We start from the raw sequence: 15671 nt of genomic DNA, 5'->3' as shown, positions 1-15671 counted from the left end.
TCAATTAAGCTGCAAACCTTAATATGCTTGTAGAACTTTGGTGAACAACAGTTCTAGGATATTTGGACACCTGAGAAGCTGAAGAGCTGTCTCCTGCCCCAAATCAGCCTCTTAGTTTCTAACATGTGACGTCCTTTTCTTAGCAACTGCCTAGAGCCGAAGATATGAAGGACATGATTTAGGAATGGATCTCAGTATTAAGAACATGCCTCTGCCTAGAGTGCAAGACACTCCCTTTTCTGTCTAGTCGTGCTGCAGCAGAATGCAGATACAGCACTCCAAGCTCCGGTCAAAGGCTTAGGGGCTCGTCAGGATAATAGGTATCTATGGAGACACCTGAACTTTGTCACTCCAACTTCTGAGGTGTTGTTACATATCGTAGGCAGTGCACAGTGAAGCTGACCTCCCTATGGTACAATTAAACCTTTCAACTGCAGTGTAAACTGGAAACAGGAATTGACTACTTAGCCCAAAGGTAAGTCTCATTGAAGTACACAAAGTCAAGATACTTCTCTAGACCAACACGTACTACAAGATGAGTGTAGGATTAGTCCCAGAGCTTGATGTGGGAGTGAGGGAAGGGGTTGGGATAGATGCTTGGTGTGAGATCTCAGATAGCAGAAGGGATGGGTTTACTTCCACCCTTTGCCAACAAAGCTGCCAGCTCTTCATGCAAATGCTTTTATTTAGTGATAAAAATTAAAGGCACACAGTCCCCACTTAATTTTCCAGCAGGAGCTCATGTCATTAAAATCAGCACCTAGCTTTGGAAGCATTTCTTATCTGCCAGAAATTAACGGAAAGGATAATTTCAGTGTAAGTAAGGAATATTTCATCCAAAATTCAGGAATTCATACAGAGATACCTACTGGCATAACTGTTTAAGAAAAATTACTTTAGAATAACTATTTTCATAAATCACAAAAAGCAGAGAAGTCCCAAGTCTGAAATAAAGGGCAAATACCTTAGAGTTACCAAAACCCTCTATAGATTAAGACTCTTTTGTGTAAGTATTTTCTGCTAAATCTGGATATACTTGGGTTATGAAAAATAAAATATACAGTGCTGAATGTGATACCCAAGTACATCTATTTGCATTACAAGCAAACACAGATAATAAAGGATGAATAAAATTAGTCCATGAATCACTAACAGTAGCTTTCTCACTGTTGTACCTACCACAATACAATCTACAAAGCACAATCGCCAGACACTGTTTCTGCTAGTATCAGGGAGTAGGCAAACAAGTGGTAACATGCTGAAATGTGACAGTCCACACCAAACCTGTCCAGATACTGAGAAGGTATAGCTTCTCTGGCCTAATTCTACCTCAGGAAGCAATGCAAAGTATTCTATACATACATGTTTGAGACAAAGGTGAACTTCCCAACAGCTTAACTGATCAGATTACTGTGAATGGAGAACAAGGAGCACATTTTGAACACCATTTTGCAGCAGCCTTTAATGTCTCATTCAAGAGAGTCAGAGATTTAGGAAAGAATAGTGGCAAAGTAGCACAACTAAAAAGTTCCATTACCAGTAAGGGACTTCCTTATCATAAGGGCATAAGAGAACAGACTGGGCTGGTAGGTCTTAATCTAGGCACTTGGCTATCCACCACTGGGACTGCCCAAAGAAAAAGTCTCTTTCTCTCCAAATGGTGATAATTTAGTCTACGGGCAGGAAGTAGGCAGTTGTCAAACAGTTCTGGACTCAGCTCACAAAGGGCCATCACCCACACTGTGTGTTCACAGTGATCTGCAGGTACACTGTCACTGAAAAGTAGCACCTGAGTTAATCTAGTCCAGGTGAGAGCAGCCTCCTAGGTCCCCGCCTCTGCACAGACAAGTATGTGTCACTAGGAACTAGGGCTCCTGATTCTTTTCTGCTGCAGAACAACATACCAATGGATGGTAGTAGCTCTCGCACAGCTTTCTGGAGACACGGACAGGAAACTGTGTGAAAGGAAGGCTTGCAAAATCTATGCGTTTTTTTCTATCTTAAAAACGTTAGGTAAGGAAGTAACTGAAGGTACCTGGACCTCTATGCAGATACGAACTTCAGCTATGTAATCAGACTCCTTTGAAGCTTCTGACCGTGGTTCATTGCAATTCAAATAGCAAGAGAAAGAAGGTTCCATTACATCGTGGATTCATTACAATATTAGCCTTCTGGGTGCATCCACAGGAAACCACCCTTTACTCTGATAGGCAGTCAAGCCAAATTAATTTAAGAAAGTCAGTGCCCAGGATATAAAAATGATCTGGAGAAAAATAAGGTGATTTATTCATGTGATAGTTCTGAGTCACAAGTGGTCTGGTAGAGGCCATCAAACTCATTGCGTGAAGTATGGCAAGATTTAGATTGAAGATGCCAGAAATTAAGCATTACACACTTCAGGACTGAACATAAACCCAAGTCAGTAGGAACTAAATGCCAGGTCCTTTGCAGGCTTCCTTTCTCCAGAATTTCAGATCTCTGTTATCACTGATACAATGATGCCTGTCTGAATTTGCAAAAAGGCTGAAGCTGGGCTTCAGTTACTTTGAGTACTTTTCTATTCAGAGCATGAAACATGAGAGGAAGACAGCTGTATTACGAATATTAGTGCAAATTAAATGATCGGAAAATAATCTAAGTGTCAGTCGTATCTTTCTCCAGTCAAAAAAGAAATGAAACACCAAAAGTCCCACTTTGCATGGAAGATGAGCTAGGACTTGTCTCCACCATCTGGCTTAGCTAGACTAAAGGTTATATAAGGTGACGGTTAACCTAACAAATCACCATGTGAGCCCAAGAGAGAATAGTTGTACAGATAGACAGAAGGCATGAATTTTTACTTCAAAAGTCTGTTTAATCTGCTGAGGGAAAAGCTGCATTTTGGGGCAGACAAAATTTATTCCCTTAGTGCTGCTTGGAAAAGTATTACATTCCATGTTCGAAAATGGCAGGTTTTGTAATGCTCAAACTCTGATAGAGGATGTGGAGAAGCAGCTAATGAAACAGAATACTTGGATAAAATCGGTTGTATCAAGACGAGTGAATATCTCTCAGGTTTTATTTAGCTAGTTATGTTATGAGACACCTATATTTCTTCAGCACTATATTGCAAGTGTACGAATACTGAACTACCATTTGGTTCAGAAATGACCTAAGCACCTGTCATCAGCACAGTAGTTCAATTTCAGCTGACAGAACACTTTGTCACAGACTAATGCCAAGAAGGGGGGTAAAATATACCCAAAATCTCAAACAATAAAACCAGGAAGAACTAAGTAGGGGAGACAGACCACCACCGATTTCAAAACCTGCACAATTAAAATGGCTATTAGGATGAAGTCTGAAAAGGATTAATCTGATGTTTCAAAAGTATAATGTATCAAACTGTCTGGCATTATACTCCACTAATTAAGTCAAAAGGTCATTAAAAGTGCTAGTTTACAGTCAGTCAACTCCCTCACATGCCATACATTGTAAACTTGGAATAAGAAGACTTCATCCATATTTCTAAATAGTAGTGCAGATGATGTATATACACTTCAAAAAGTCTTTGTGAGAACGTTTTTTTGAAATTTCTTTGCAGAAATCCTATGCTATGTAACTTACTTCAGATATGTTATATATACTGATACAGAGTGGTAAGCAAACTCTACACCAACTTGATACACAAAAACTTTCTCCTTGTTATTTGTAGTTGCTAACAACTCAGATTTGAGTTGCAATTCTTGCATTTAGGTGTTTATATAAAATTATTTTTTTTCCAAGTCATTCCAAAACTGTGAATTTTGATGTCTACTTCTTCTATTCAATAATAAAAAAAATCTAGGAAATAAGGAAAAAAAATGCTTATTGTGCATGATGTCAAAATGCCAAAGATGAACAATTTACATTAATTCCTGCTCTATGAGAATTTGTCATAACAGGAATGGATTCTAAAGGAACTTCAACCAAACCTCATACATATTTGCTAGGAAATGTAGCCTGCATTTTCATCATGCCAATTACAGCATATTGCTCCTTCTATTTTAATCCGTTCTTAACGGGCAAGCTTATCTTCCATTACTCAGGGAAATTTTTTGTTCATGCTTCAGCAATTGCATGACGACTGATTAACAAATCAGGGAACTACTCTTTGACAATTCTCTTAGAATAGCACAGAGTTCACCATATAGAAGACGCTGGGACCCTAATTTCTGTTTTAACTAGATTAGAAGCCATATATGGTGAACAGTAGCTAATAATCTAACACAGTTGATGAATACATCTTTCTTTTTTTTTCATCATAGGCCTCAAACACAGCATCCACTGAGCTATACATGAGGACAACAGTTTATCAGTCTGGCATGGCTTAAGAGCATATTTCCTACGCTCTTTAGGTCTGTGGCTACTATTTAACCTTCCTTACAAAAAGCGTCAAATACTGGAACTAGAGATGTGACTCTTCTAGCAGGTCAGTACATTGCACTGCTGTATACAAATTATATAGGGTGATTTCAGCTGAGTTCCAGGTGGAGCATTACAAACCACCATGTGCAGTCATTAGCCTCTATAGAAGAGAGGCTCAAGACTGAGCTAGCATAAATACCGCATTACTTACCACCTCTAGAGAGGGTGGTCGCTCCAGGCCAGGGTTGAGCTCATGGGCAAGGCTGTGCAAGGAAGCTGTCTGTACAATGCCTGGCCTGCGGATATACAGAGGACTTCAGTCTCCTGTACTGTCAATCTCAGTCAGCATGAGGTCAAATATTCACCAAAAATGTAAGGGTCAAACTCTGCCCTCAGATGCCTATCTGTAGCTCCCATTAAGTTCAATGGAAACTATATATCCATTCAGCCAAAGAGGATCTGACCCTAAGAATGCATCAAGCAGCAAGCCCACCTAAGCACAGGAGGACCATCATGCTTTAAAAGTTTGCGACATTTAACATTTGCTTCAGAACTAGTACAAATCAGCTTCTCATTTGAAATTCTTAAATCAAACAACTGTATTTTTGTAACTCTATACGGTAAGAATCAAAATCTCAAGTCGGACTTTTCATTACATGAATATTTTAAAACCAGGAATGAAATAAGAATGAAATTAATGTAAGACACTTTATGGCACCACTTTAACCCTAGAAACTGCAGTGAACATACTTCAAATGCATAACCCTGTTAAAATGCATATATCTGTGAATTTTGTGCAGCCAACCACCTGTTTTGTTAGAAGGCTTTCATAAGACTAATAGCTTCAGCTTTAGCCTACTCCTGCTTCAGATCCTAGGCAAGTACAATTCCTGCACTACCAGATTTGCAAACCTCCACAGCATCTGCAGAATCTCAACATATATCTCCTTCAGCTACGAATTGTAACATAGTCTCGGAATTGTGCTTTTAACTCGTTGCAGAGTAGATGAGAGTTGATCCCCAGTAATGGTGTCTTTGAAGAAGATTTGGAATAAATGTATACATAAGTAAACGCACGCATCCACATCCATTTCCAGGGTTGCCATTTATGAGGACTGTTTGTTTATATGGTTGAGAGCAAAACAATAACCTCCTCATTTCCTTCAAGAGCTCCTTAAGCACAAGCACAGAATGATTTACCTTACAGATTAATGCATATGAAGGGACAGAACACTTTAAATAATTTATTTTTATTTGAATCATACTGCATATATAACAGATATATAAAAATATAACCATTCTCCTCACCTGTATTTTCTGGATACATTACTTCCCAGCTAGCTGTAAGGTATACATACTAGAATAAGGGATTCTGCCTTTCTTCACAACTTTCTTTTTCTGCCTTCTGACTTAGCACATATGTGAATGCGCACACACATATACAGACACACATGCAGTATATATTCATTTATATGACATTTCAGGCAAGGACTGGAACCGTTCTAAAGCAGAAAACCCCACAGAATTTTTAAAACGGAGCCTTCTCAGACCAGAGCGACACCTAATAGTCTGAGCGCCACAGCACGGCCTAACATGAATTCCATTTATTAGAGAAGGCCAAATCAAAAAGATATTACTTACATGTATGAGTCTTCTTCGTTACAGAAATACCTGCAGGGAAGAAATGATACCAATGTTAGCAAAGTGACCACTGAGTAAATTCTCTTGGCATGTATTTCATCATTAAATTACTTTATTTTAGACACATAGTGGCCATTATAAAAGAGGAATGAAAAGAGTAATAATTTGTACATTAGAGGTGGGAGGATCTCCCTTCTTTGCATGCAGACTTCAATTGTGTATTCTCTCCTTACACCTCATCAATAAACGTTTCAACATGTATTGCTAAAATTTTGTTGTTGGAATGCGTATCTACATGCTGCTGTTTTAAAACTGAAGCTGATGCAAACAGAAGATACCAACACCACTATGGAAGCCCCCTTTTATTTTCCATGGTTAAAAACTTTCCCACAGTCATATTAACTAGTGCACATCAAACTACCCAGACAGAACAGATTTGAGCAGTACAACAATTCATTTGCTATGTTATTAAGTTCAAGTAGTTCCTTGACTGCAAGCTGTAGCTTATGCTCATTAAAACCAAATGAACAGCTCTCTCAGTATAAGTATTACTTGCCATAATTCCAAGCCAGATGCAAATATCTCCAAGATGTTAAATATATACTTTCTGAAGTAATAAAGATGTTTTTATGCTAGACAGGCATGTGGCGGCAATCACCAACGATGGGCCAGTGCCAGTGAAATTTGAGAGGCATTTAAAGAAAGCAACAGGGTGAACACAATGAGGCAAAATTCATAATACCAAATAAAGATAAAATTAACTCTGTTAAATGTCATCAAACTCATGCTTGAATACAAACAATATTGTCTCCACTTTAGTAGATAACTGGTGCTATACTCAGACCCCTCAGTATTTAAGCTTCACTCTCCTTGGGGGGAATTTTATGAGAAGAGAAAGAGGTTACTGGAAGCAGTACAAGTATTTGAAACATTTCATTTGTGATTAAGGCCTGTAATGAAATTTTGGAATTGGAATTGTTTGGCTTACTATTCGTGAAAGACAGACAGACCTGAATCTCCACAGCTACCGTCCTGTTCCTTTAACCACCTCTTCAAAAAACAAATTACTATGGAAAAAATAGGCTTTTATTTCAAGCTGCTTTGTTGCAGAACATTTCAGGGAGGCAGGAGGTTATAATAATTCAGAAAAATGTAAATACCTTATTTGCAAATTTAAAGCTAACTTCCAAAGTCAACAGTTTTCAAACTATTCATGTTTTTGGGAGATACATAAATCCACAATGCCAGCCCCAAACATGTAGGTATCATGCTTGATATAAATGTCATGAGAATTTTTTTTAATTGTGCTTGTGTTGCTATTGTCCTGCTATTGGTTTTGAACCACCAAGTTCTACAAGTGTGAGCACTGGAACCTTTCTTTTCCCCAAAAAGAAAAGCTGAGAGGCTCCAGGCTTTGAGAAGAGAAGTTCTGAGCAGTTCCTCTGAGTAATTTTGTAAATGTGAGACACAGGCAAGCCATTTACAAAAATCAGAATAGTAGAACTATTATGTGTTACGTATGTGTACCAACTTAAATTGAAAGGTCCCGGCCAAATCTGCACATTCCTCATGCTAGGAATTGGGCTTGTAGCCTCAAACTGTAGAGCCAGAGTAAGCAATAAGAACAAAAGGAAAACAAGCATAACAAAAATAAAACCTTTTTGTTACACAAGTAGCTATTACAGGGGGCAAATTCATCCTTTAAATTCATATTTTGCAAGAGCCAGCTTTCTCAGATTTTCATTCCGGTCCAATCATTACTGGCTGGCTCAGAGTAGGTGGACAGGACAGGACAGCTGCGTGTGTCAAGGAGGGAAGCGTTATTATAGGAACACTAGCTTAGGGCAAGAATGGGGCAGAGTGAGAAGAAGCAGAGAGATCTGAAGTATCTACGTCAAAATGCACAAACAGTATCTTGTGCACTCTTTGGTATGAGTGCAAAAACCCCTCTCTCCAGGTTTTTCTAAAGGTCTGCCTTATCCTTTGAATTTGAAATTACAGCTGTCATTAGAACTTTTGTTCTTCCACCAAGGAAGAGCATTTTTGCTGCTGTTTGACTTCTTGAGTGACCACTGAACAGCACGTACAGCTCCTGACAGAGTCTTCATCATCACGAACTGTCCTAACATTCCCTCAGCACAAGTACTCGCCCCACCCTTGCCTATTGGGCCAGCTCCTACAATTTTAAGGATGTTTTACAGAATGGGAAATGTAGAGAAAAAGGTCTTAAATCTGAACACCATTTGCAAAACTTCCTCTCCCAACACTAGTGCTAATAAATGGATACATCAGTGCTCTTTCAGCATTATGGGAGCCATATGTGTACTTTTCTCAGAAAATAATGCTTTCTGTAAAATCACTTTGAACAGAAAGTGCTTATGCTGTCACTTCTGATTACTCACAGCCTCTTCACAATGGGATTTGCCACAGCACAAAACAGACTTAGCTGTATTCGCTGACTGAGGGCCTACTTTCCCCTGATACATGAAACTGATGGAAATATCAGTGCTTATATTTTTCTGCCTATTTTTTTCTTATTATGAGTGGTGGGTTTTTCCAATCAGATGTTTCCATAATAATTACCAATTTCCATCTGGTAAGGCCTTTTAGCTGTTTTATGCAGATATTTTTAGATAACCTTTTAAAACAACAGCTTAGAGGTAGGCTTTTTTGCATCTTCTTCGTAATTCCACTGGTAGTTGCAGTGAAACCAAAGTATTTTGCTTTGAACTGTGGTTTTACAGTGACTAACTGCAATCTGGTGAAACAAGGATAAATGTTGCCAAGGAGTTCAACAGGATTAGATTTAAATTAATCAGGAATCTTTACTTATGTTAAAATGAGTTGTGAATTTTTATGAAGTCGTCCCTTTCACACCAGTTACTGTAAGTGACTAGAAAAACTGAAAAAAAAAATGTACCCGCATATCCAAACAATTACTTAGATTAGATACATTACAACTAGTGCTATACATATAAATATTAAGTATGCAACACATTCCTACATCATTGTGATCAGTTTTAGTTCTAATGCAGGAAGCCAATGACTCTGCCATTCAGAAGGTTCAAGAAGTATAATAATCTCCTAGAAATGAGTGCATTATGGAAAAAAACATCAGTCTGAAAACTACATAATGTAAAAAAGGGGAGTTACAAGATCTTTGGCTTTCTTTGGGCCAGTGCTAGCTCCCACTTGCATATACGTTTGAATGTCTTTCCTATGAGCCATATCCTAGAAGCCTTACGCAGACAACTCATCAGTTCTTTTGAAATCAACAGGATCTCTTGAGAAACTAATTCTGCAAGTCCAACATCCATCAGTAATTTTCTTCACAACATTAGGCATGATTAACTGGGATTGCCCTTGTTTGTAAATATTTCTAAGACTGGACCATCAGTTTACGCAGCTTTGAGTAAACACTATATAATAAAACCTAAACCTAATACACTACTGAAAGACAAAGATTTATTTATTTTTAATAAGTGGAGCACAAAGAACCTACTGATTCCTTTCAAAGTGTTTCTTAATGTAAAATCCCATTTTTTAATGGGCTTCATTTCAAAATGTGATAGACTGGACTAGTATGCAAGTGCTTGCCACTATTAGCACTATCCTTAACAGCCAGCTTTCCATTCTTATTTAGCAAATAAAAAAAATAGAGAGAGGAAGAAAAAACCCTAACTTCAGTGTTGCTAATACAGAAAGACTTCCTGAGTTAACCAACTAGACTTCAAAGTAAAGCAAAGGAAATGTCATGAAAATACCACAATATATCACTGCCATGGTTATCAGTGAGTGAAAGTTTCAGTATTGCAGTTATCACAGAATTTATCACTTGAGCAGTGCAATTTGACATTCCTGATCAATGCCAAATCTTAAACAAATTAACTTCTTAGACTCTTCATTGTTGCTATGCAATGCTCTTTGCAACAATAATCGATTTTTTTAAATGAAAAGAATTCAGACACCATTCCCTTTCCCCCTCCCACTAACAATATGTAATTTGCCATGATGGGTGGTATTTACAAAAATAGCTTTCTGGATGCAATGAACTTTGAAAAGAGTATCTACCAACGGAGACAGGATATTCTTTTGCAAGCAGTTCGCCTGACTGACCTTCACTATCCAACTTCAAATAGAGATAACAATGTCTTCAAGTACAAAAAGAGACTCAGATATTTTATACATCATAAGCTATTTCTCACAGTTGCCCATCCAGATAAAGAAGCATAATGAAACACTGCTTACTCTGTGAACCCAGATCCCTGCTGCTGTTGTACAGTTGTCAACTTCCCATATTGGAAAATATCAAAGGAGGATATTCTCGAGTGCGATTTTCTTAAACCTCCAAGAAAACTCTTCCTCAGAAGTTTGTATGGATAAACACATGCATCACTGGCAAAGCTCATAACTAATCTCCAGGACTTCTATGAAGCACCATTGCTTTTCCTTTGCTTTACTTTTTTGTGCCAAAATCAGGTGATTAACATTGGTCTGATGACAGTATATCTATGTAGATGGCATACGTATATGATGCTTTGCTCACGTAGGTGTGTGTATCGATATATATGTTTTTTACTTTCTTCTACCCTCCCCTCAAGCCAGCATTATGGCTCTAGCGTGTTTTGGAACTTAGTCATTTTATGATGGACTGGAAATCTTGGGGAAAAAAAAGTTAAAATTTTAAACTCTAAGCCTCCTGCCTGACGTATTGTGTAAAATCAGAAAGAAAATGCATTACAAGCTTGGATCCCACTGTGTTTCATCCTGTCACTCCACTTCTTTTTTGCTCTGTCACTACACAAAGCTAGCAATTACGGTGGAAGATTATATGTAACACTCGGGCACTTGCAGAGAACCGACCAAAGCAGAATAGTAGATTTGAGTGTATTCAGAAAGCAGTTCATTCTTTTAGATACTTTAATAATGGTTTATATTAAAGTCTGTAAGGATCTCTGGCTTGAAGGAGTTTTGTGATCTTTGTAGGCCATTGTTTATGGTGACCAAGGTAAAAGTAACATACATACAAGTACCATAAATACAACTTAAGCAAATTTAACCAAATAAAATGATGCTGCGAAACAGTGTCCTTGCCTAGGTGTCAAGGTTTAAAGCTAGACAGAAGAGCTGCTAATGATGATCAGTACGCATTACTGAAAGTGATCCAAGTAATTTTAGGTTTTTGGGTTTTTTTGAAAATTGTTAATGGACACTAATGCTTATAGTTCACTCAAAAGAGAAATAAATTATGTGCTAGGGTAGCAAGGATCAAGGACAACATCCACTAGGCATGTAAGAACAGGGAGACTTTCCATAATTATGAAAAAAAGAAAAAAGAAAAAAAAGCAGCTCTTTTTTTTCTTTTTAGAAAAAAAACCTTTAAATATGACTTGTTCACAGCTTTTACTGAAAAGGAAAGAGCTCACTATAGAAAACAAGGGTTTTCAGCAGGTCTAGATCATACTTTTGTTCTGAAGTCCATAAACGTATACCAAAGTCCCAGGAATCAAGACTGAGCTAAATGCTTCTGTACTGAAAAAAACCAGCCTCGCTCTCCTAAGATTCACAGCTGTTTCTTATACCTAAATTCTATCAGAGCATTATTCAGTTTTATTTTTGAGGTGTTGCTTTAATCTTACTGCTAGAATCACATGATTATATCAGAATTAGCTACAGAAATTTTTCCACAACACGATTGTTTCACTTTCTACTCAAATACAGATGCAGGATATCTGAGACAAATAAAAAAAGTTTTGACCTTATTTTCCTGAGATAGATGACCTTTTTAGCCCTTGAAACTCCGACTGGCTTCCTGATTCCAAGAGTGACTTGTTGTATCATCCAGGCATTTTATGACTTCATTTTTCAGAAGCCGACAGCCTCCCCTGCCCAATACCCCTTAAAATGATAGTAGCACTTGTGAAAATGTGAATACAAATGACTGTAATTCTTTCAAAGTTACAGAGTATTCATGAGAGAAAACCCACTATTGTAAGTTATTTGTCATCTGTACAATTCTCAGTTAAAAGAATTCCCTGTTCTTTCTAGATTTTTTCCCAAATCAAAAATTCTTAACAAACCCCAAACTGATTTCAAACCTCTGATGCCAAAACTGCTGCCAAAGAAACACGAATTTAAGAAACAAATTCAAAATCCAAGTGTCCATGTTTAAGGCTGAGATAACAATACTGTTATTATAGATGCACTTACTGTTAGCCCAAAATTAAAACACTAAGTACTCATTTGTGATTAACATTGAACAAACCATTTCCCCCTAATATCATTCTGGACAACTGACCACGTGGAACTCCTTGTTTCAAATCTCCCAATAAACAATCTGTTCCTAGCTGTACAGAAACCTTAGTTTAATACTCATTTGATGCTGGACTGAGCATCTGACTTTTTGTGTGTGAACCTCTCACACACAAATAGTTACTAGGTGCTGTCATCATATGTGACTGCTGGCACAGAGTGCTGACCTTTTTTACCTCTTATGCGAGATTAAAAACTGAACAAATCTGGAAAAATTTCAAACAAAACTCTTAATTGTAATGATGATGATCGTTAATCACTTTTTAATTCTTGTACAACCTCACCGAAGGTCCTTCCTAGTCTTAATGTTTCTTTTGTCCTCACAAATAAACACTCTCTTAGATAAAGAGAAATGAAATGAAGAATCTTCATGAAATAGCCATTATGTTCTTACGTGACAAATGTTGCCACAGAACATACGGCCAGAGAGCAGGCTGAATATCCATCCCACATTTGTACTGTATTTCACACGTTAAAAGTCAAAGACAGTTCAGAACCGTATGCTGTATGTAAGAGTGTATTTCCAGCAGGAGTCTTTATAGGAAAACCATGAATTAGCTCCCTACCATTTGATTCACTGACTACAGTTCTACTCTCTTTCTACTTAGTGCGATCTTGGATAAAAAAACATCCCAGAAGTGAACCACTAAATGAGTAGCACTATTTTTGCGAACTCCCTGCTTGTTGATATTAAGAAGAGTCAAACAACACCACTTGTAAAAGTAGCAAGTTTGGCATGTGCATGCACACACATGTATGCATAGTCTGTGGTACTGTACAGGTAACAGTATGGCTTTCGTCCTCCATTTTGAAGCATAAAATTACATTTTACTTGGCTGCTATCCCAGACCTACCATATCAAGCACCTCATCCCAAGAAGACTTGAAGTAATTTCAAAGCAATACTTTACTTAAACATTGCACTCTCCATTCTTAAACAAGCCTTTCAGACTGCCTTGTTCAAGACTATTGACAACTTAACCTTTAAAAGCATGAGCCAGGCCTCAAAGTGTTCATGGTATTTTCATAAAATCCAGAAAATTGTCAAACTACAGACAAAAATTCAGGGTGGGAGCTATCTTCCACTATGTTAACTCAGGCCAACCATTTTCAGTCATTTCTCCACGTGCATGGAAACCTAACTGTCCTCAGCGCAAAACTAAAATTCTCACAGAGCAGCCCAGGAGCTGAGATGTCGGCTGAGATAGCAACCACAAGGCTGCAGCGGTCCCGATGACACCAATTCTCACCTAGAGGCAGTCCTTCAAGATGGGAGATAAAAGAAGCCTCAATGCCCCAATTCTGTGTCTTCAGGTAGCTAGAACTACGGTGTGATTATTTTCACACAGGCTGCCAAAGCTCTTTCACCTATGTAAACCAAAACAAAATGAAACAAAACCAAACAACTATCAAATGTGCAGCTGTAGTCCTTGCTACTTACATTTTGTGCAATAGGAATTAATTATTTAAGAATATTGCAAAGTTAAATACATTGCATTATGATTTGAAATGATCTGATGGATATTCTTATGTCAGGGAAGGAAAATAATGGGCTTATATTTAGAACACATTTTAAGATATAATTGCAGATTATTTGTCTTCTTATTCTACCCTATAATATCTTTCAATAAAATCTGTTGTGTTTAAAAAATATCCATTTATCTTCTATGCCCTCACTGACACTACAGGAGACAACCAATGAAATCCTCTCAGTATTTCTATGACCAGAAAAAAACCTGTTCATCAGTTGTCCATAAGTGGAATATGATCATCAGACTCTGGAAGCTGTATGCATTCGTAAAATGCAACAAAACAAACCCCAAAAAAGAAATACATTTCCTTAACTCATAAGTTACTAATCCACTCAGTTTTCTGAAACCATGTCCAGGGAATGTTGGTGCTACAGTGGGCTACCTGCTTTTACATGTACAAAATTAATCATTTAAGATTTAGGCCTCCAGCATTCAGTAATACATGTAGCAAATATTTACCAATCACAGAACCCAGTCTTGTTGAGCATTAAGCCATTCATAGCATATTGTACCATACACTGTTTGATATGGCAGAATCTATTTGAAATAGCATTAATATGCCACATAAGATACTCTAAATTTTACAGAATGCAAGTATGCTCTGGAAAAGTCCCCTGCACTAGCTACACACTTCTCACCCAGCTGCCCTTCCTGTAGTTTATGTTCTAGTCCAATTAAAACCATTAAACACTCACAGACGTCTGTACACACCTTGTAAGTATCTTTGTCCAGTTCTGTCTCATACAATTACGTAGGATTTCTTTGTATTTCTTTTGGAGAAGTATCAGCAGTTACGATGTCAATTCTTTCCCTCAACCACATTTCCACCTAGTGTAACTATTTGCATTAAAACTTATTTAATATTACATCACTTGAGATGGGAGTGACTTCTCAGCATCAGGTAGGCTCTGTGTGTCAGTCTGACACCAAACCCCAAGGACTCTTCAGGTGAAAGGAAACAAATGATATAGTATCATGTTCTGAAGTATACTTTCACAGCAATACATGGTTTTAAATGATTGTGTGTATGCACCTCTTTCTTGAAAATGTAAACAAAATCTAAAAATAAAAGAACTGTTTCAGACTTCAGGAACTTCAAATCTACATCTATGCATCTACCCTCTTTGCTTAAATCAAAGCTGGCATTCAAAATACTTGGTTAGTAGGTATGCTGCAACGTGCCCTGCTGGTTAGTTACATCCAAGTATTCTCCCTCCTTTGGGTCTTAGTCAAATATGCTCGCTTCTCTTGAAATAAAGAAATCATCAAGACTGCTGTCATTTCGAAAATTCAAAAACTCATTACCAGTTCAAATGTCAGTCTTAACTGCCTGGTTCTCAGGAATAGCCATGAAAAGAGAGTATTCACAGATGAGTTCTTTCAAATAAGCAAAGTTTACCTAATTAAAAAGTATATGTAACAATTCTTCTAACACTTTCTACAAGAAGTTAAATTTGTACACTCATGAGTAAAAGAGATAACCACCTACAATTTATTCATGTTCTCAAAGCAGAGGAATTCTTTTGCATGGCCAAATAAAAATGCTACTTGTTTTTGCCCCTTGAAGCCAGTGGCGATTGTATATGGCAGGCAATTTCTGGCAAATGGAAGTCCTCACAGAAACCCAGTATTAGAGCATCAAGTATGCACTTAGTCCATGTCAAAACAAAATTTCGGCTTCACAGAGTTTTAACTGCTGGATAAAGTGAGGACAATGGACAAAGATTATTAGTAGTAATGCAAAGATGCCAATGCGAAGAGCACCTTGCTGCTAAGTTTTGCCTGTACCACATTCCAATGC

General features: G+C 37.6%; 1 protein-coding gene across 1 annotated transcript in view; it reads right to left on the bottom strand.

The window, feature by feature from the left end:
• The window catches only part of RORA (RAR related orphan receptor A), a 366227-nt gene that overhangs the window by 107787 nt on the left and 242769 nt on the right, over positions 1 to 15671 (bottom strand). Inside the window, exon 2 of the mRNA XM_068409957.1 lies at positions 6028 to 6057. Within this exon, the coding sequence (XP_068266058.1) occupies positions 6028 to 6057 (30 nt within the window). The remainder of the gene's footprint in view (positions 1 to 6027; positions 6058 to 15671) is intronic.

The sequence above is a fragment of the Nyctibius grandis genome, chromosome 11, assembly GCF_013368605.1.
Source record: "Nyctibius grandis isolate bNycGra1 chromosome 11, bNycGra1.pri, whole genome shotgun sequence".
Classification (NCBI taxonomy): Eukaryota; Metazoa; Chordata; class Aves; order Nyctibiiformes; family Nyctibiidae; genus Nyctibius; species Nyctibius grandis.
This window is presented reverse-complemented; position numbering and strand designations above follow the sequence as displayed.